The sequence below is a fragment of the Lissotriton vulgaris genome, chromosome 2_1, assembly GCF_964263255.1.
Source record: "Lissotriton vulgaris chromosome 2_1, aLisVul1.2, whole genome shotgun sequence".
In the NCBI taxonomy this organism is placed as follows: domain Eukaryota; kingdom Metazoa; phylum Chordata; class Amphibia; order Caudata; family Salamandridae; genus Lissotriton; species Lissotriton vulgaris.
The window spans coordinates 1,330,209,882-1,330,226,687 of record NC_141687.1 but is presented as its reverse complement, the minus strand read 5'-3'; the positions used below and the strand labels follow the sequence as shown (position 1 = coordinate 1,330,226,687).

At 40.7% G+C, this 16,806-nt stretch overlaps 1 protein-coding gene across 2 annotated transcripts in view; it reads right to left on the bottom strand.

The window, feature by feature from the left end:
• CLASP1 (cytoplasmic linker associated protein 1) overlaps positions 1 to 16,806 on the bottom strand; it is a 1,635,412-nt gene that overhangs the window by 539,749 nt on the left and 1,078,857 nt on the right. For both annotated transcript variants that reach the window (XM_086957100.1, XM_086957101.1), the window contains one exon: positions 8,078 to 8,221. In XM_086957100.1, coding sequence (XP_086813226.1) covers positions 8,078 to 8,221 — 144 coding nt within the window. The remainder of the gene's footprint in view (positions 1 to 8,077; positions 8,222 to 16,806) is intronic.

The window sequence follows — 16,806 nt, the reverse complement described above, 5'->3', positions numbered from 1 at the left end:
AAACAAAAAAAGCAGTTTGCTTACCTATCTATACAAAAGGCTGTGTATGTACCAGCACTCCCGTAGGCAAAAGGCCTCCATCACTGCCATGACAAGCAATTCTATATATCGTCCGTTTGGTGGCAAAGCAATTGAGCTCGGCATGGTTTATATACAAACATGAATGTTTTGCTCTTTGTGTGCTCGAGAAAATAGCGTGTGCCTTGTCTGGTACTTTTTAGCAGCCCCCAGCTGCAGGATTCTTGAATCCTCCACCGTGGCAGATAGCCACTTGGGAAGGTAGTCAGAGGCAGGCCAGTAGGTATAAGGAAAATATTTCTTTCCTCATTTGTCACCAGTCTGATGCCCTCAGACTGGTGGCAAATTAGGTTTCCTCATCAAATGAGCTGAAGACTCTAATGTGGGTTAAAGAGGCAATCCAGGATTTACCTCCTTGTGCGCAAAAAGTACTTCGTAGCATTGCTACCAGTGTCACTGATCGTACAAACCTCGGGTCATCTTAACTGACCTCATCCAGTTACCATATGGTAGTTAGGTCTAATAAACGACTTGGTTAAGGGGAGCCAGGAATGGCAACACGGAGCACATTTTATTGTTAATGATAACCGTCTTGTTTCACATATGCCAACTCCGGTATTATAAGTAAATACTTCTATTCACTTGAAAAGTTTTGTAAACAAATACAACTTTTATTCTTTTGTTAGACCCTTATATTCAGGACTGCCGCAGGTTAATTGTTGATATCAGTAAAGTAATTCATTTTTGCTATATCTTGATTGTTGGTACTTTGATTCAGCCTGAATTTTGATGAAGCATTATATATATTATCTATTCATATTTAAATATGTAATGGGGCTTACATTTTATAATTACAGTAGTCTTTCATATATAAGGGTTCATATCAATAGTAAACAGCCATATTCATCTTGCTTGTTTGAGTGTTCAATATGTCACTTTTATTCTTCCAATATGCATTGGATATTGGTAGGATTCTACTACTGGCAACTTTAATGCACTTTTGTTATATCTTGAATGCTGTGAATTTTGTAAAAATTATAATAAAACTTAAAACAAGGCCCAGGTGAAGAAAACAAGTTACTTAGCTGTAACTTTGGTTCCCCAGTATTGGTAACTTTCATAGATTCCCATGCTTTGTATCATTCCCCGTCGTCGGAATGGGAGCCTCGGTAAATAAAAAAATACCATAGTAGTATGCACAAAAGTGAAAAAAAGGAATAGGCCTCATCTCATTTGGTAGCTTATCCACCTCTTTTTGTAAAAGAGACCAAATTCTTGCAATAACCAATCAGAGCAGCCGCACAACACAGAACCTTCCTGAGAGAGCCTCAGAGCCTCAGATTTTCGTAGCCGTTGTGGAACAGCAACAATCTTTGTACAATAAGGCTGAGCTTTTCCAGGGAAGGAGGGTGGGCGCATGGGAATCTATGAAAGTTACCAATACTGGGGAACCAAAGTTACAGGTAAGTAACTTATTTTCTTGCCCCAGTATTGGAACTTTCATAGATTCCCATGCTTTGTATCAGAGTAGCTAGCAGTAAACATAAGGCATATTTTGTCACCTGTATATCTGCAAACACAAACATTATTCTGATATATACCTAAATAGATATATAATATATATGTAAATAGATATCACAAAGTAGAAACAAACACAAGTGATACAAAATATGCAATACAGGAAGGCGGGATAGTAAGGAAAGCTCACCGTCTCATTGAAAGAGGTTCCTCAAGACTGCTTGACCCAATGCTGCATCCTCTCTCACAGAAGAATCCAAGCAGCAGTGCCGAGTGAAGGTGTGGATAGTGATCCACGTCGCCGCTCTACAGATGTCCTTGATTGGGACTCCTGAGAATAGAGCCACAGATGAAACCATCGATCTTGTAGAATGCGCACAAAGTGTTCGTTCAAGTGGCTTGCCTGCCTCTCGATGGCAAAACTGGATTGCATTCGATATCCAGCGCGAAATACAGGGTTTTGAAATTGGACATCCTTTCCGCGGAGCACTGTAAGAGACAAATAGCTGGGAAGACTTCCTGAATTGCTTTGTCTGCTCCAAGTAAAATTTTAGACATCTATAAACGTCTAAAGAATGTAACGCCCTCTCTGCTGGCGTAGAGGGCCGTGGGAAGAAGGACTTTAAGATCAAAGGCTCATTCAGATGGAACTCTGATGGGACTTTTGGAATACATTTTGTATTTGTCCGCAGGATGAGAACATCATTTTTGAATTGCAGAAAAGGTTCTACAATCGTGAATGCCTGAAGCTCACTAACTCTTCTAGCCGAAGTCTCGAGTCCTCATTTTTTGTAACCAGGTCAGTAGACGGCTTCTCTGTCCCTCAAGGTTTTAGTCCTGCAAATCTTGCACTCTGTGGCCTTGTGGTCCGGGTACAAACAATATATGCAATCTTCATGTTTGTCCTCCACAAACAGTCTCTTCTTCGAACAGGTAGCACAAGCTCTAAACAGTGCCTTCTTTTCCTTGTCAGACATAGTGAAAAAATGAAGTAAAGTTGAGATAAAGTGAAGAAAATTGAGCAGAGCTCAATGGAGACTCCCTAGCACAACGTGCAGTAGAAAATCTGAGGCTCTTAGGCTCTCTCAGGAAGGTTCTATGTGGTGAGGCTGCTCTGATTGGTTATTCCAAGAATTTGGTCTCTTTTACAAAAAGAGGTGGATAAGCTACAAAATGAGATGAGGCCTAAGCCTTTTTTTCACTTTTGTGCTTACTACTATGGTATTTTTTATTTACCGAGGCTCCCATTCCGACGACGGTGAATGATACAAAGCATGGGAATCTATGAAAGTTCCAATACTGGGGCAAATTTGAGTTACACCAGCATAATTATCAAAAATTCTGTAACGTTGTGTTGCTCTTGTTATTGTGTATGAATTGTGCTCTTGAAATTCCTGATATTAAGCAATTACACTATATCACGTAATTACGCACCATGCACAGTAAAAAATGGCCGTAGCATCCATCACCTGTTTTGCATTTTGTGTAACTGCGTGAAGTTTTGCTCAAATTTAGCGTAATTATGCAAAAACAAAGTATTCAAGTTTTGCACACCCCTACTTTACACAGGCTATTTTCCGAGGCAACGCCTTCTATAATTAAAGCCCACATATAATCAGTTTGTCAACTTGGGCTCCATAATCATGCCTGTAGAGTCCGAGATGTAGGCTTAAGAATCCAAAAGTACAAAAAGACAGTCCCTTGGAAGTGAAGAATTCAACTAGACCTAACTAAAGAAGATATAGAATAACACATTTTCTTTTGAGAAACTGTCATCAAATTGTGAAAAGTACTGGATATGAATCACTCTCATCCTGATCATCTCATTTGCTTGGAAGCAAAAAGGTGCGAGCTGAGCTACGTGGCTGCACATTGGTACACAACACCCCTTGCATTGTCTAGCAGTCAAAAAGTGTAATTAAGTTGAGAGCACTCTAAAGTCACACCATTGACAATTTCCTGTAGGTACTGGGGTAGAAATGATATACTAAATGATCTACCAATCTAATTTCAATATATGATGGCAGCATTTAAGGTAGTATTTTCTGTGACTTTCTTCCCTTTCCATCCCACACCTTCACTTCTCAGTTGTCTGGCACTAAACGTACGTACCTCTTTCCTAATACTACCAACCTCCTTCCACCAAACAGCACCCTCAATCATACACACAACTTTCAAACCAACCCCAATCCTCATAGCTTTGTCAAGTCAACAACACATGACTTATTTTACAACATCAACGCCATCCACTGCCTACTGAACTACTGGCCGTCAATCCATTCCCTACCTGCCAGCAGTCAACTTTCCTTTAAACACCCAGACCTAGCTGCTTTCAAAATTGCTACAATCACATTTATTTCTTAAAATATCTCCAACCTAGCTCTTTCACCACAGCCCTACTTCCAAACTATAAATGGTAAAGAACACCTTGCTCTCATCACATTACCTTCCAAGTTCCCAAACCAGAACACTACCATTTCCGAAATCACTGACACCATGATGCTTTTATAAGTAACAGTAACACCCTTTGGAACCTTAAAAAAAATGACCACTTCAATAATCACTACCAGTTTCCTTCACTACATAATTCCATGCAATTCAATGTAATAAGATCCCTATGGTAACTGTTTGAATCTACTCCTTTTCCTAAACAATCACTAATAATTTTCCTTTGCAATAGCCTTGATTCCTTTGATAAACCCAGTCAGCGCTAATTCCTTTACAAAACCAGCATCACTTAGCTCTAACTAGCCTCACTACCAACTACAACTGCCTACTTTACTCACTACCACAACCACTTTATTCTTTCTCGGACTACTAACTAGCTCAATCCATTAACCACCATTAGCTAACTTACTACACAGCCCCCACATTAAATTTAAAATCCCCATGCCTTCTTCGCTAAGCAGTACTACCTTTAAGAATCAAGAATAACTATCAGATAATTCACTCTGCAACCACTATTAAGACAACTCAGTAAGCCAAGTTCTGAATGCTGAAGTCAAACATTTGAGTAGCATTAAACTGATCAAAAGTAACAGCTTTGTAGAGCACTTTGAAACAAATATCTGCAGCTGCAAAGCTCCACACGGACAGTTATATTCATTAAACTTTCTCTATCAACTTTATCCTGTCTCGTTGCCATCAAAATTCTTTTCAGATCATCTACTAAGTATGTAATAAACCCATTGTTAAAACACCAAAATCTACCCCCATGGCCCAATACCATGCAACTAGGTTGCAAACCACCAAGTAATCGTTTCCCTAACTTCCACTAACCAGCCCCTTCCTTAATCATCTTCCCTAAGAATCATAACCTCTGCCTTGCTGCTCAAAGCCATCAATGATACATCCTAGCCACCAAAACGCTTCCTCATACATTGCCTGTGATGAAGCGGTCTTTAAAAATAAATTTAGAAAGTGTCTGCGGATTTAAACTCCTATAATTTATAATACATTAACGAGTGTTGCATGTTTTTGTACTGATTCAACCTAGAATAATGTGCACCTACACGAACATATGGGACTAATTATATGTGCTCTTGTCATGTTTGTCATTACGTTTTAAATAATATATTAATTTCTTTTCTTGTTTTGTCAAACATTAATTGCGGCTGTTTCAAATAATAGCATGTGCATTTTTTTAAATGTGCTTTTGTTTATGTCGTGTCATTTTATGTGACTGTGTTTTGTTTGTCATTTGTGCATAAAGCCAGATAACATAGACTAATGGGTTAACATTAGCAAAGGGGGTGGGTAACAGAATAATTATCATTTCTCGAATTAATTGATGTCTTGTGTTTCCTTGCATACTAGAGTCATGCTAAAAGAGGCCTGAGGCCTATTTCTAAAATGGATGTCCGAAGTCCTGTCGAGTTGGGCCTTGCACAACAGAGAATGAAAGAAAAATTTTCTTCATAATTCTTTGAAAAACACATGCGGAAGCTAGGCTGTGCAGAGCGTTGAGATAATCATTGTATAAACTTTCATTGCCAAGGACAGGATGTGTAGCGGCGGAAAAGCTTGGACGGAGGAAGCAACGAACAATTTTATTAAATGTTGCAAGCTTCGGAAGAGCCTGTGACACACGTAGTCAAAGGACAATGCCGCTCTTAGAGAACGTGATTTTTGCAATGTGAAAGGCGAATGACTTCATGGAGTGACATTTCTTGACCAATCATGGTTCGAGTTGGTCGGTTATTTGTATTCTTTTAGTTAGTTTTAGACAGAGAAAAGGTATAAAAATTGCCCCCTTGGAAAGAGCACTGTTGGCTTGTTCCTGTGCTCGTGAGATGCTGACGGACTTTCCTCTCACGTAAGAACTTCCATACTTAACTTTTTTCCCCTTAGGTTCATTTTAGTTTAGTTAGGGAAATAGGGTTTAGGGAATGAGTTCCTGAATGTTCAAGGATTTTCTCATGCTGATTTTGATTTAAACTGACAGTCTAATGTGCCTTTCTAATAAATAATGCTGCTTAATAAAAATGCAAATAAAAGAATTTAATTCTGAAAATGCTCTTTGCTTGATAATAAAGTCAATAAAATAGATTTTGAAATGAAAAGCTGGTCTTGTTTGTTTCGTTAAAGTTACCATTAGTTAATCCATTGCCTATGATTTTGACTTAATTAAATGTTTATGAAAGTGTTTTGATTAATTAGGTCATATGATTCAGTTGGTCAATTCATGTCTTAAATCACCTATGGGCCTAGTGTTAGATTTATAAATTATGGTGAGAAACGTGGTGTAGAGTTGTACATATGAGACTGAATTTCCTTTGGCCCGCTGGATCACCTGTTACCAGCTTCACAAACCACAACCGAAACAGTCTGCATTATCACAATTGTATATGCTCTTTATATAATAGCACTAACTCTTACCCTGTCTTGTACTGCAATGGCTAAAAAGTACCTTCAAGCCAAGTGCACTTTCTTAAAATATTCCCCATCTTCACCATTCAGTATCCCAGTGTTTCCCAAACTGTGTGTAGCGAACCAATTTTTGGTGGATCGTAAAGTCCAAGCAATAACTGAAGATGTCTTAAAATTCTGCATTTACCTGGTCACATATGCTGTGCTTCAAAGACAGAGGTCAAATGTCAGGCAATGTCTTTCGACAAACTGCTGCTTAATTTCGATTTTAACAAGGGGACTGGTGTTTACAAACTTCTCTCGCTTTGTAGTCAAAGAAAAGTAAAGTGACTTATGTAGCAATGTTCCTGGGCTACCTGTCGTGTGTGTAGGATCAAAAGCATACATTAAGCACTTTTTTTGTAAATCTGAAGTGTGATAGAACCAAAGATTTTAATAAAATCTAAATAAATCAAGACACTTTTCTTAATGCACAAATAATAAATATTCACTAATACTAGATTTCCACACATTATCATTTGAGCGCAATATAATTACATCATTTAAACTGTATGTCTGTGGAAATGTAGTAGTTACATTTAAAAAAAACACAGGCCTCATGTTCATTAAAACTATGTGGGGTCGCGAAAAATGTTTTTTTTTTCTAAAAACTGGTTCGTGGTTCTAAAATGTTTGGCATGCACTGAACTAGCCTGCTCCATAAATATGTCTAACACCTATATCTTTCATTAATTACTTTGGTCACCTGCTTTTTAAAAGAACTTTTATATTTCTCTTTCGCCATCATTTACAAATCTCACTAAGGACCACTTCACTCTGCATTTTTTCAATTCACTAACTGCTACCTTCTTACCTAGCTACTAGGGTAATTTCTTTTTTCTTCACTGCATTCACCTTCCTTACTACAGCTACCCATTTCCATTATAAAAGCATCCAAGTTTCTTTTCAAACTAATTCTTCATTTATTTTGCAAATGCCAACATTTCCTAATAACATGAATCCTGCTCACATTCTTAAACTAGAGCTGACGTGGTCTTCTGTATTGTGAAAACAACATTGACTTTCTAATGTCAGTGACTGAACTGGAAGCTGATCCACCCTCAAAAGTTATTTTGTGATCTAAGGGACATATTACTGGCGAATGGCGTCTAAAGGCATCTTCTCTCCTTTAGCACAAATGTGCTACCAAAACACAAGACAATTAAGAGAGGACCCAAAAAGGGTGATTGCATTGAAAAATAAATGCAAAACTAGAAAATGTGGAATAGTGTTTGTATTACAGTATGACAAAAAAACAGCACAGTGCAACTTTAGAAGCAGGTTCATCCCAACCAAGGTCCCATTTACTCTTTGGGTGCTCCCTATAATATTAGGTTTACCACCTCACCAAGTCACCACCAACACAGTTTCCAGTGCTGGGAATTTGAGTAACAAGCTTATACATTTTGGATGCGGTGTCATTGTTTGCTTTACTTCAACGAATTATGCGAACATACCGGTTATATAAATGATTTGGAAGCAAAAACCCCAAGAACAGAGTGTTTGATGAAATGGAGTGAGGTGGTCCCACTATATACAGCAATGACACAGCAATGATTCCAAAGACTTCCAAACATATAGACTTCCTCCCCCCAGAACCATTTGCAAAGGCCATCCACACGTGGAACCTTACCTTTCTCACATCTGAGCTCTTTGGCTCGGTTGTCCACGTTATAATTTTGGAAACAGCTAATCTGGTCTCACTGGAACTCACAAAGTCCGTTGGGTCCATCTGCCTGGCCAGAGACTCGATGTATTTCAGAATCGCAACTTTTACCTGAAAGATTCAAGTAGGGTAACCTCAAAAGGTGTATGGAGCAGCAGCAGCTCTGATACTCGAGGAATAAGTTGTACGGCAGGCATGCAAGGGTTTCAGCAGACAACAGCACCTACTTGTGGAGTTGGCATGTTTACTTTGAGTGAATGCCAGATATCTGCAACTACATTACCTTTTAGAGTTGATGTGCATATTTACCTCAATTAATGTGCTTTCATTTTGTCTCGTTTCATTTTATCTGCAGGTCGAATAATGTTTAGAGAAGGAACTCATGTTACTTTTGGCTGAGTTACCACTGTTAAAGGCAGGTCTTGATTTCATAGAAAATGCTAAACCCAAAATAATTGTCAGCATAAAATAATTGTCAGCATAAGTCCACCTCAGCCTTCTGTAATTTCTGAATCTCTAACAAATACATAGTTTCACTCTTGCTTTTACATCACCCTCAACAATCTGTATCGTATTAATCTCTATAATTTTAGCTCAGAAGCAACTCTAAAAATTATAATGCATCAATGTTCAGGTAAAAAATAGCTACATAATCTCATGTTGTGACCCTTAGAAGCCTTATCTTGTGACCCTTATAAGCCTTACAAAAATGTCTTGGTCTCTCAACGTCCCTTTCCGACAAGCAGTACCTTTTTAGGTCTAGCGTGGGTGTGGCAGCGAAGCTGCCCTGCCTTGCGAGAGATATTGTAAGAAACATTTTTCTAAAGGGGATTCTAAACCCACCTCTCCTTTTACTGGGTAGTGTCAGTGTTTATGGTAAACGCTGGCTCCCCAATGGAAAGGAGTGTTTTTGGGTGCCACCCTGTCCGTTTTTCGGACAACCCCTCTGGACAGCATGGCCTTGTTTGTGGCATGTCGTGAAGACTTTTCTTATCTGCTTGTTTATTTCAACAAGCAGATAAGAAAATAAATTCTTCAGTACAGCCCTGAAGCAGGCACTGAGCACAGAGGTGCACGGGGAGGACAGTGGGATCCCGGCAGACTGTGTTTTGCTCGGGCAGTCTTGGAGCACACCTCTGCTCAGGGAGCCTCTCCTCGCCCCCCACCCCCTCCCAGCTCGGAGCACACAATTTGTTTTAGATCACGATGCATGCGCATATTGCACCATGATGCGGTCACGTTACAGTTTTTAAAAAACACATTTACTGATTTTACGACAGAAATGTCAAGAAATGTTTCTTTCCTATCGTGATCACTCTGACCGTTTGCCTATTATCGAACGTTTGTTCTAAGCCGTCTGGTGAACAGTATACGGTACAGTTGATTTTACACAAAATGTCTCGTCCTAACAGATTTACGGGACTACTGTCACACACCACAAATCGATGCATGTCTTTGAAATTTCCAATTTCTACTTCAACTGGTTGTGTTAGGGAAGTTTTAATCAGTCTATTAGCTACACCTACAACTTGGATTTGCTCTCCAGAGAGAGGAAGATTTTGGACTTCCACTGATCTAACAGTAGAAAGGGTAGCACCAGTGTCCACTAGGAAAGTTATTTCTACATAATTCACCTTTCCGTTTACAAATGTACCAGACTGATCTACCTCAAGAGTGGCTCCAAGCACACACTCTTCTCCCTCTCTCAGGCACCGTCAGAAACTTTCATCCGACTCACTCTCACCTTCCTCTTGTAACCAATACTGGGAACTCACATTCACTCTAGGCGATCTATTTACCTGCTCGCCTCCGCTCAATCCTGTCTCTGCACTCTATCTCTGTTGATTTACACTGTATCGAAGTGGTGGTTGTGGCACCTGACTTTGCTGAGTAACTATCTGCTGCTGTTGAATTACCTCATGCTACACCTGTGTATTCAATGACGTATTTTCGGGATTAACTCTTGGTGGATACTTACACACTTTTCTCCAATTCCCTAGTCTGCCGCAGTTATGACAAGGGAGCTTTTTCTTAAGCTCTTCTATATTCCCTACCAATTTCGTTTTGTTGAAATTTCCTTTAAATTTTCCTAGACTCTCTGTATTTTTATTCTCCAATTATGCTACTTGGTGTTCAGCTACTTTCACGTGTGCCCACATGGCTTTCTCTTTTAACTTCATTTGTTTGGCATCGATTTCTTCACTACAATATTTGGCTTTTCTTAAAACATCATCTACAGTACTTGATTGCCATCCTATCATACTATTCCTGATCATGTCTCCAACTTCTTGTCTCAACCCATACACAAATCTGTATACAAAATGCCGTAATTTACTTTGGTGCCACTTGACTTTTTGAATTCTGCCACTTTCCGAGGGAGAACTCGGACATCATTAAACTGACCTACATTTCTGCTCTACCGAGCCCGTCTGGAGACTCCTTTGCCGTCTGGGACCCTTGCAGCTTTCCACCCTCCTCCTCTGAATTCGGGTACCGCGCGCTGCCGACCACAACATCTATCAGGCAGCGCGGTCCCGCAAGAGTAGTGAAGGGGGCGGAGGTACACGCTGACATAAGAACACAGCGGGCCTCCCGCGGCGCGGGACGCCGTTATTTACTTTGGGCCACTTGACTTTTTGACTTCTGCCACTTTCCGAGGGAGAACTCGGACATCATTAGACTGACCTGCATTTCTGCCCTACCGAGCCCGTCTGGAGACTCCTTTGCCGTCTGGGACCCTTGCAGCTTTCCACCCTACTCCTCTGAAGTCGGGTACCGCGCGCTGCCGACCACAACATCCATCAGGCAGCGCGGTTCCGCGAGAGGAGTGGAGGGGGTGGAGCTACACGCTGACATAAGAACACAGTGGGCCTCCCGCGGCGGAAGCGCGTGCCCGTCTGTGCCCGGTTGGGGCTGGGCTGGGCCGGGCCCATTCTCTTGGCTTCATCTTTTCTCCGGCTAAAATAACTGGGTATATGAGCTTGATCCTCTGTCTTACTTGTATGCCAAACAGGTAATCTTAATATTCAATCACGTAAATCCCTTGAAGTCCAGCAACAATGGGCAAAAGAAAGTTACCTAGCCCAAACACTACGACAGAGAAAAGACCTCATAGTGAAACCCAACAAACGCTATTGGGCTATTTGACGGGGGCGATGGGGGCATTGGATAAACAAATTAGCTCTGTGGTAGAATCACTGGAGGTCGCATCAACTAGAATAAGTGGTGATCTGGAATGTAGCGGGGTATGGAAAATTCAAGACAAGAGGTTCCAAATAGGAATTCTTCAAATGGGTGTATCCAATATGTATCAGACCGTATTGATTTAAGTGAATCTGATTCCCCATTACAATTACCTGAAAACAACCAAAAAACCCCGCTATTTGAAGGGACTATACCACAGCTCACAAAACCAAATGGTAGAAACTCAAAAACAATCTTACCAATAGCCTATAACAAAGGCAAATCAGTTGAAAGGGGTAGGTGTAAAAGGGCTCAAAGAAAACAGTCTACAAAAGAAAAAACAATAAACAGGATAAATATGGATCCCTCTAACGATCTCCTGAAAAAACTAACTGTAGAAAGGCTAGACTCATACTTGAGTCAGATTGGATCAGATGGGCCATAGACTAGCTTCCATTGAAAAAGACTGAGAGGGCCCTAGAAAACAACAGGAATCCGTACCCTTTTTACATACATTAAGGTGTTAGCATTTGCATCCTGATCAATGATCGGGGGCCCATTGCACATCGTGTTGAACAACCTCAACTTTCCCAGGAAGTAAATAATCGTCCCACTGACGTGCCGCTCCTCAATTCCCTGGTTTACAATACAAGGAGTGAGCGGCCTCACCCAGCAAGAACGTTTCCACTAACAAGGGCAAACAACCCAAGCGAAGAAATTGACCCGGTTAAAAGAACTACTGACTACTTAGGCCCAAGATGTGCGGAGGGACTCGTGGACTCATGGTCAGAGTCAATCCTAGTTCCAATCTTTAAAAAAGAGGACCGCCAACTTCCATCTTGCTACCGCCCGATCTCCCTGTTAGACTCCCTAGGAAAAGTTGCGGGTCGAGTTATCCTTGAGCGCCTGCAGGCTTGGGCGAAAGATAAGAAAACTCTGTCAGACATTCAATTTGGGTTTCGGGAGGGGTTGGGCACTACTGAACAAGCCTTCAATTTATCCTTATTAATGGGCAAATATGTTGGCGCGAAAGGCGGGGCTTTATATTTAGTTTACGTAGACCTCTCCGCAGCTTTCGATTGCGTCAGACACTCGAAACTATGGCAATTTTTGGCTGGGATTGGGGTGGAGCAGCCGCTTATTGATTTTCTCTATCAACTATATTCAGACGCCACAGCCCGGGTTAGGTATGGGGTAGGGGGTGAATTGACAGCGCCATTTGATGTAGAGAGAGGGGTTAGACAGGGCTGGTCCTGGCCCCCTTCGTATTTACGCTTTATGCTAATGGCCTGGAGAAAGCCATGTTAAGGGGTGCTCAGGACCTCCCAACTATTAACAAACGTCCCATACCGGCCCTGCTCTACGCCGACAACTTTGTTATACTGGCTCGTACTCCAGTGGAGCTACAACGCGCCCTCAATAGATACAATAACTTTATGACCAGCCTGAACTTGCATGTAAATGTAAAGAAAACTTTTGTCATGTCGACCGGCACAGGGACTAAGAAAAATAAGGCAATCTTTCTAAATAGTGTTAAACTCGATCACACTAACATTTATCCATGCTTGGGAATAGTAGTAGACTATAAAATTACCTGGAATCAGGCCATTGATTCCAGGAAACTACTTTTCACAAGGGCTACTGTAGCGTTGGCAAACTTTGCTCGAAGGTTCGGTAGAAGGCCCCCGGTGGAACTTCTGGAAATCTATAAAGCCAAATGTGTCCCTGTTGCCATTTATGGAGCAGGTGCATGGGGTTATGGTAAGATTGACTCTTTGCAGAAAGTAGAGAATAGATTTATAAGGTATCTTCTTGCCGTCCCCCAAAGCACTTCTTCTCTCTCGTGCCATATGGAACTGGGACTCACCTATTTGACTGATACCATCAAAATAAAACCTCTCCTCCTCTGGCATTGAATCTGGACATCCGATAAAACCACCCTGTGCCAAGATTTTCTACAGGATTGTATCCACTTAGACCATGCACATAAAATCGGGTGGATTGAATATGTTAAAAACTTTCTGCATGATCTCGGAATGGAAAAATATTTCTATTCCCCGATTCAAATCACAGATGTTTCTAGGAAATCTTTCAAATCGCAATGTTTATTACACCTGGAACAACTGTGTTTCGCTCAAGAAGCTAGAAAACCCTCAGTCCAGTATTCATTGCAAATACAAATAACCTTCAGAATTCAACCTTACCTAACCCTGAACCTTACGGGCTACGAGAGATTCCTATTAACCAGATTTAGGTTGAATTTAATTTTTCGATTAGTGACTTTTCCTAAAATAAATATGTGGGCGACAGCACTACCACTTTGCCCTTGCGACGACGTCTCAACTCAATCTACTATACATATCATATTTATCAGTAAATTTTATAATGAACCACAAAGCCTTTGGTTGATTCCCATGTTAAAAATCATGGCTATTCGTAGGTGTAACCCGCACTCATCTCCCTGCAAAAATTGGAGGAGGTGTGCGAAACGAAGGAAATAGTCAAATTCCTGAAATTTATTGTCAGACATAGATCCAATTTAGAGCAGCACTCACATCTAATAACTAGGATTTCATCTCTTCCTATTATGAATTTTTATTGCTTTTAAAACTGACTATATAAATGTTTTGCATGTATTGTAATATTTCTACAATGAACTGTTTTTAATTTAAAAAAAAAACTTTCTTATTGAATTCTTAATATTTAAAATGTACTGCTGCTCAAAAATTGTCTTATGTACTTTTATGGTTTTTGCACCTATCAAAACCGAATAAAGAAATTTGACTTGACAGACTCATGTCCTTTTCACTCAGTTCCTCATATCCACTGTATTGCTTAAATACTAACAACAATCTTTCATAGAATGAATGTACAGATTCTTTCGGCTCCTGTGTAGTTCTGTCTATCTTAACCCAATCGGTTTCTTTTGGTGGAATTTTATTCTTCACAAATACTATTACTTGTTCGTACCTGCGCATTACCTCAGGTGACGGAGCACCTGTCACTTTATCACGAGGATATTCTTCCCTCTGCCAATTTACAGATATTTTACATTCAGTCCATAAGTCTGTTGGCACAACTATATCAAATAATCCATCCAGATCAACCCATAATACTTACAAATTTGTCTACCTGTCGATGCCATTCTACTGGTTTCTCTCTCAATCTGGGAAAATTATTCGTAAATGATAGAATGTCCTGTCTACTCCAAGGAACATGCACATATCCTCCTCCTGGTATTTCTCTCATAGGAAATTAATTTACCGTTGTTTCTTTTTCTCTGATGTAGATTTATCGCTAGCCTCTTCTTTCTTCTTTGCCCATTTCACTCTCCACTTATTCACATCTCCTCATTTTCTTAGCGGCACAAATAATTCTTTTATTTGAGTTATTCTTCCAGCTGTATTCATATTTTCAATATCTTTTTCTGAAAAGTCTACTCTATACGTTTTCTGCAATGTTTTGAATTTTGTGAAATCTACATTTAATTCACTGGCACATCCTTCCAGCTGATCATATACAGATTTTGTTTTCCAAGTAAGACTTTTACACATGATCATCAGTTCGTCATCTTGGTAGGCTTTTAATCTCTAACTCTAGAGACTTCATATAGTTGTCTAAGCCTCGTCAAGCTGAGGTCCACTTATTTGTGGCGTTAATCAAATTACCCAGTGAAAAATAACTTCATAGGCAATGATTATACATTGAACATTTCTAAATTTATGTGTCTAGTTAAAATAACGGATTGTAGCAGCAAAGTAATTAAAAAAATACAAAAGTTTATTTTTTTACATATCAAGTTTAACAAAGTTAAAAAAAAACGAACATATTCTATATAGGTACATTATTCCTTTATCGATTGTTACAGTATTCTCATATAAAAACATCGTATTAAAAAAGAGCAATCCTGTGGCAAAATACTTAATCTTCGATGCACGTTTCGGCGTAAAGTACGCCTTCGTCAGGAAAAGACACACATCCTGAAATTAATAAAAAAGACATACTAAACAATAGTTTACATTGTGGTTACTCTACTTTAAGAGTTTAAACCATACTTTGTGTTACACTATTTAACTGACACATAAGAAAATGGACACATTGATTAACTCCGTATACCTTCATTCTTATGGGTGCTTGAGAGGTTACATGTTACGAGCATGAATATTGTAGGAGAGAAGGGTCTGCTTCCTATGTTTACCCCCACTTTTTGCTGTGCTTCACTTGTTTTTCGACTTTAGTATGGCTGTGGCCCTGCTAATCAGGCCCACAGCCTAGCTGTTCTCTCTCTAAATTGATACAATGTACTTTAGGTACATACCAGATTGGTTACTGAGGCACCCTTGTGAGCCCCTGTATATGGTACCTTAGGTACCCAGGGCATAGGGACCCCAGATGCCTACCAGGAGCTGCAGCATGTATTGTGCCACCCCTGGTTAGCCTTCCAAACTGACACCACAAGTCTGCACCTGCAGCCTGCGTAAGGTGGTGTAAGCACCCCTTACTTAGACACATAGTAACCTATAAGTCACTCCTATGGCAGGCTTTGACAATCCTGAAGGCAGAGTGCTTGGTTTTGTGTGAGAGGGCGCCCTAGCATGAGCTGAGCCCCTCTGCAGCTTTCGGAACCATCTCCTTATAGCTGTTCTATGATATAGCTATACCATATGCTCTTAAGTGCTCCTCGCGGTTAATGCTAACTTTGGTTTGGCTTTATCAAAACACATTGAGTAAGGTGTCAAACACTTTGGAATACTACCCCCTCCAGTTCTGGAGGGAGGGGGGTAGCATGCCACCCTTCTAGAGGGAGAAGACATGTAGTTACTGGCAAACCCGGTAAAAGATAATCAGAGTTCCAGCATCACAAAATAGATGCTGCTTCCACAGACACAAGTCTGCCCTGCTGCTGCTGGACGAAACTCCGGCAGGGGAGGCCTGGACAATAGGTTTCAGCCACAGCTCTGGCGCGAAACTGGACAAAGGGGAAGGGGTTTAACCACCCCCACCCCAGGTCCACCCATAGGAGGGACCTTAGAGTTAGTCCAACCCCTAAACTTACTATAAGTATAGAACCCAAGCCCCTAGGATTTTAGATTACCCCGGATGAAACTCTGCAACATGTATCTTGGACCTCCGACATTCCATATTGACTGAAAGACGGAAGAAATCTCCCATGTGGTCAAGGAGTGACCACCCTGTTCAAACAGGCACCAACTGCATCTCTGTCGGTCTGCATTTTCGAGGCTCCCGCTGGATCCCGAAGAATCTGCGACACAGGCCACAAACTTCCAGACATCTGACGCTGACCAGCGCTCCCAGCAAAGCTGTGACCTGTAGCGGACACGAGAGACGTAGGACCGAAACTCCTGGACATCCTGCATTTTTGCGACTGCACCTACTTCCCGAGGTATCCCGAAGTTGTGTATTGGGGTATTTAAAGCCCCTGCCTGAGCTCTTTTTGCACCACAGTACAGAGGCCAGCACTCCACGAGTGACCTGTGAGTCCCCTTTCTTCA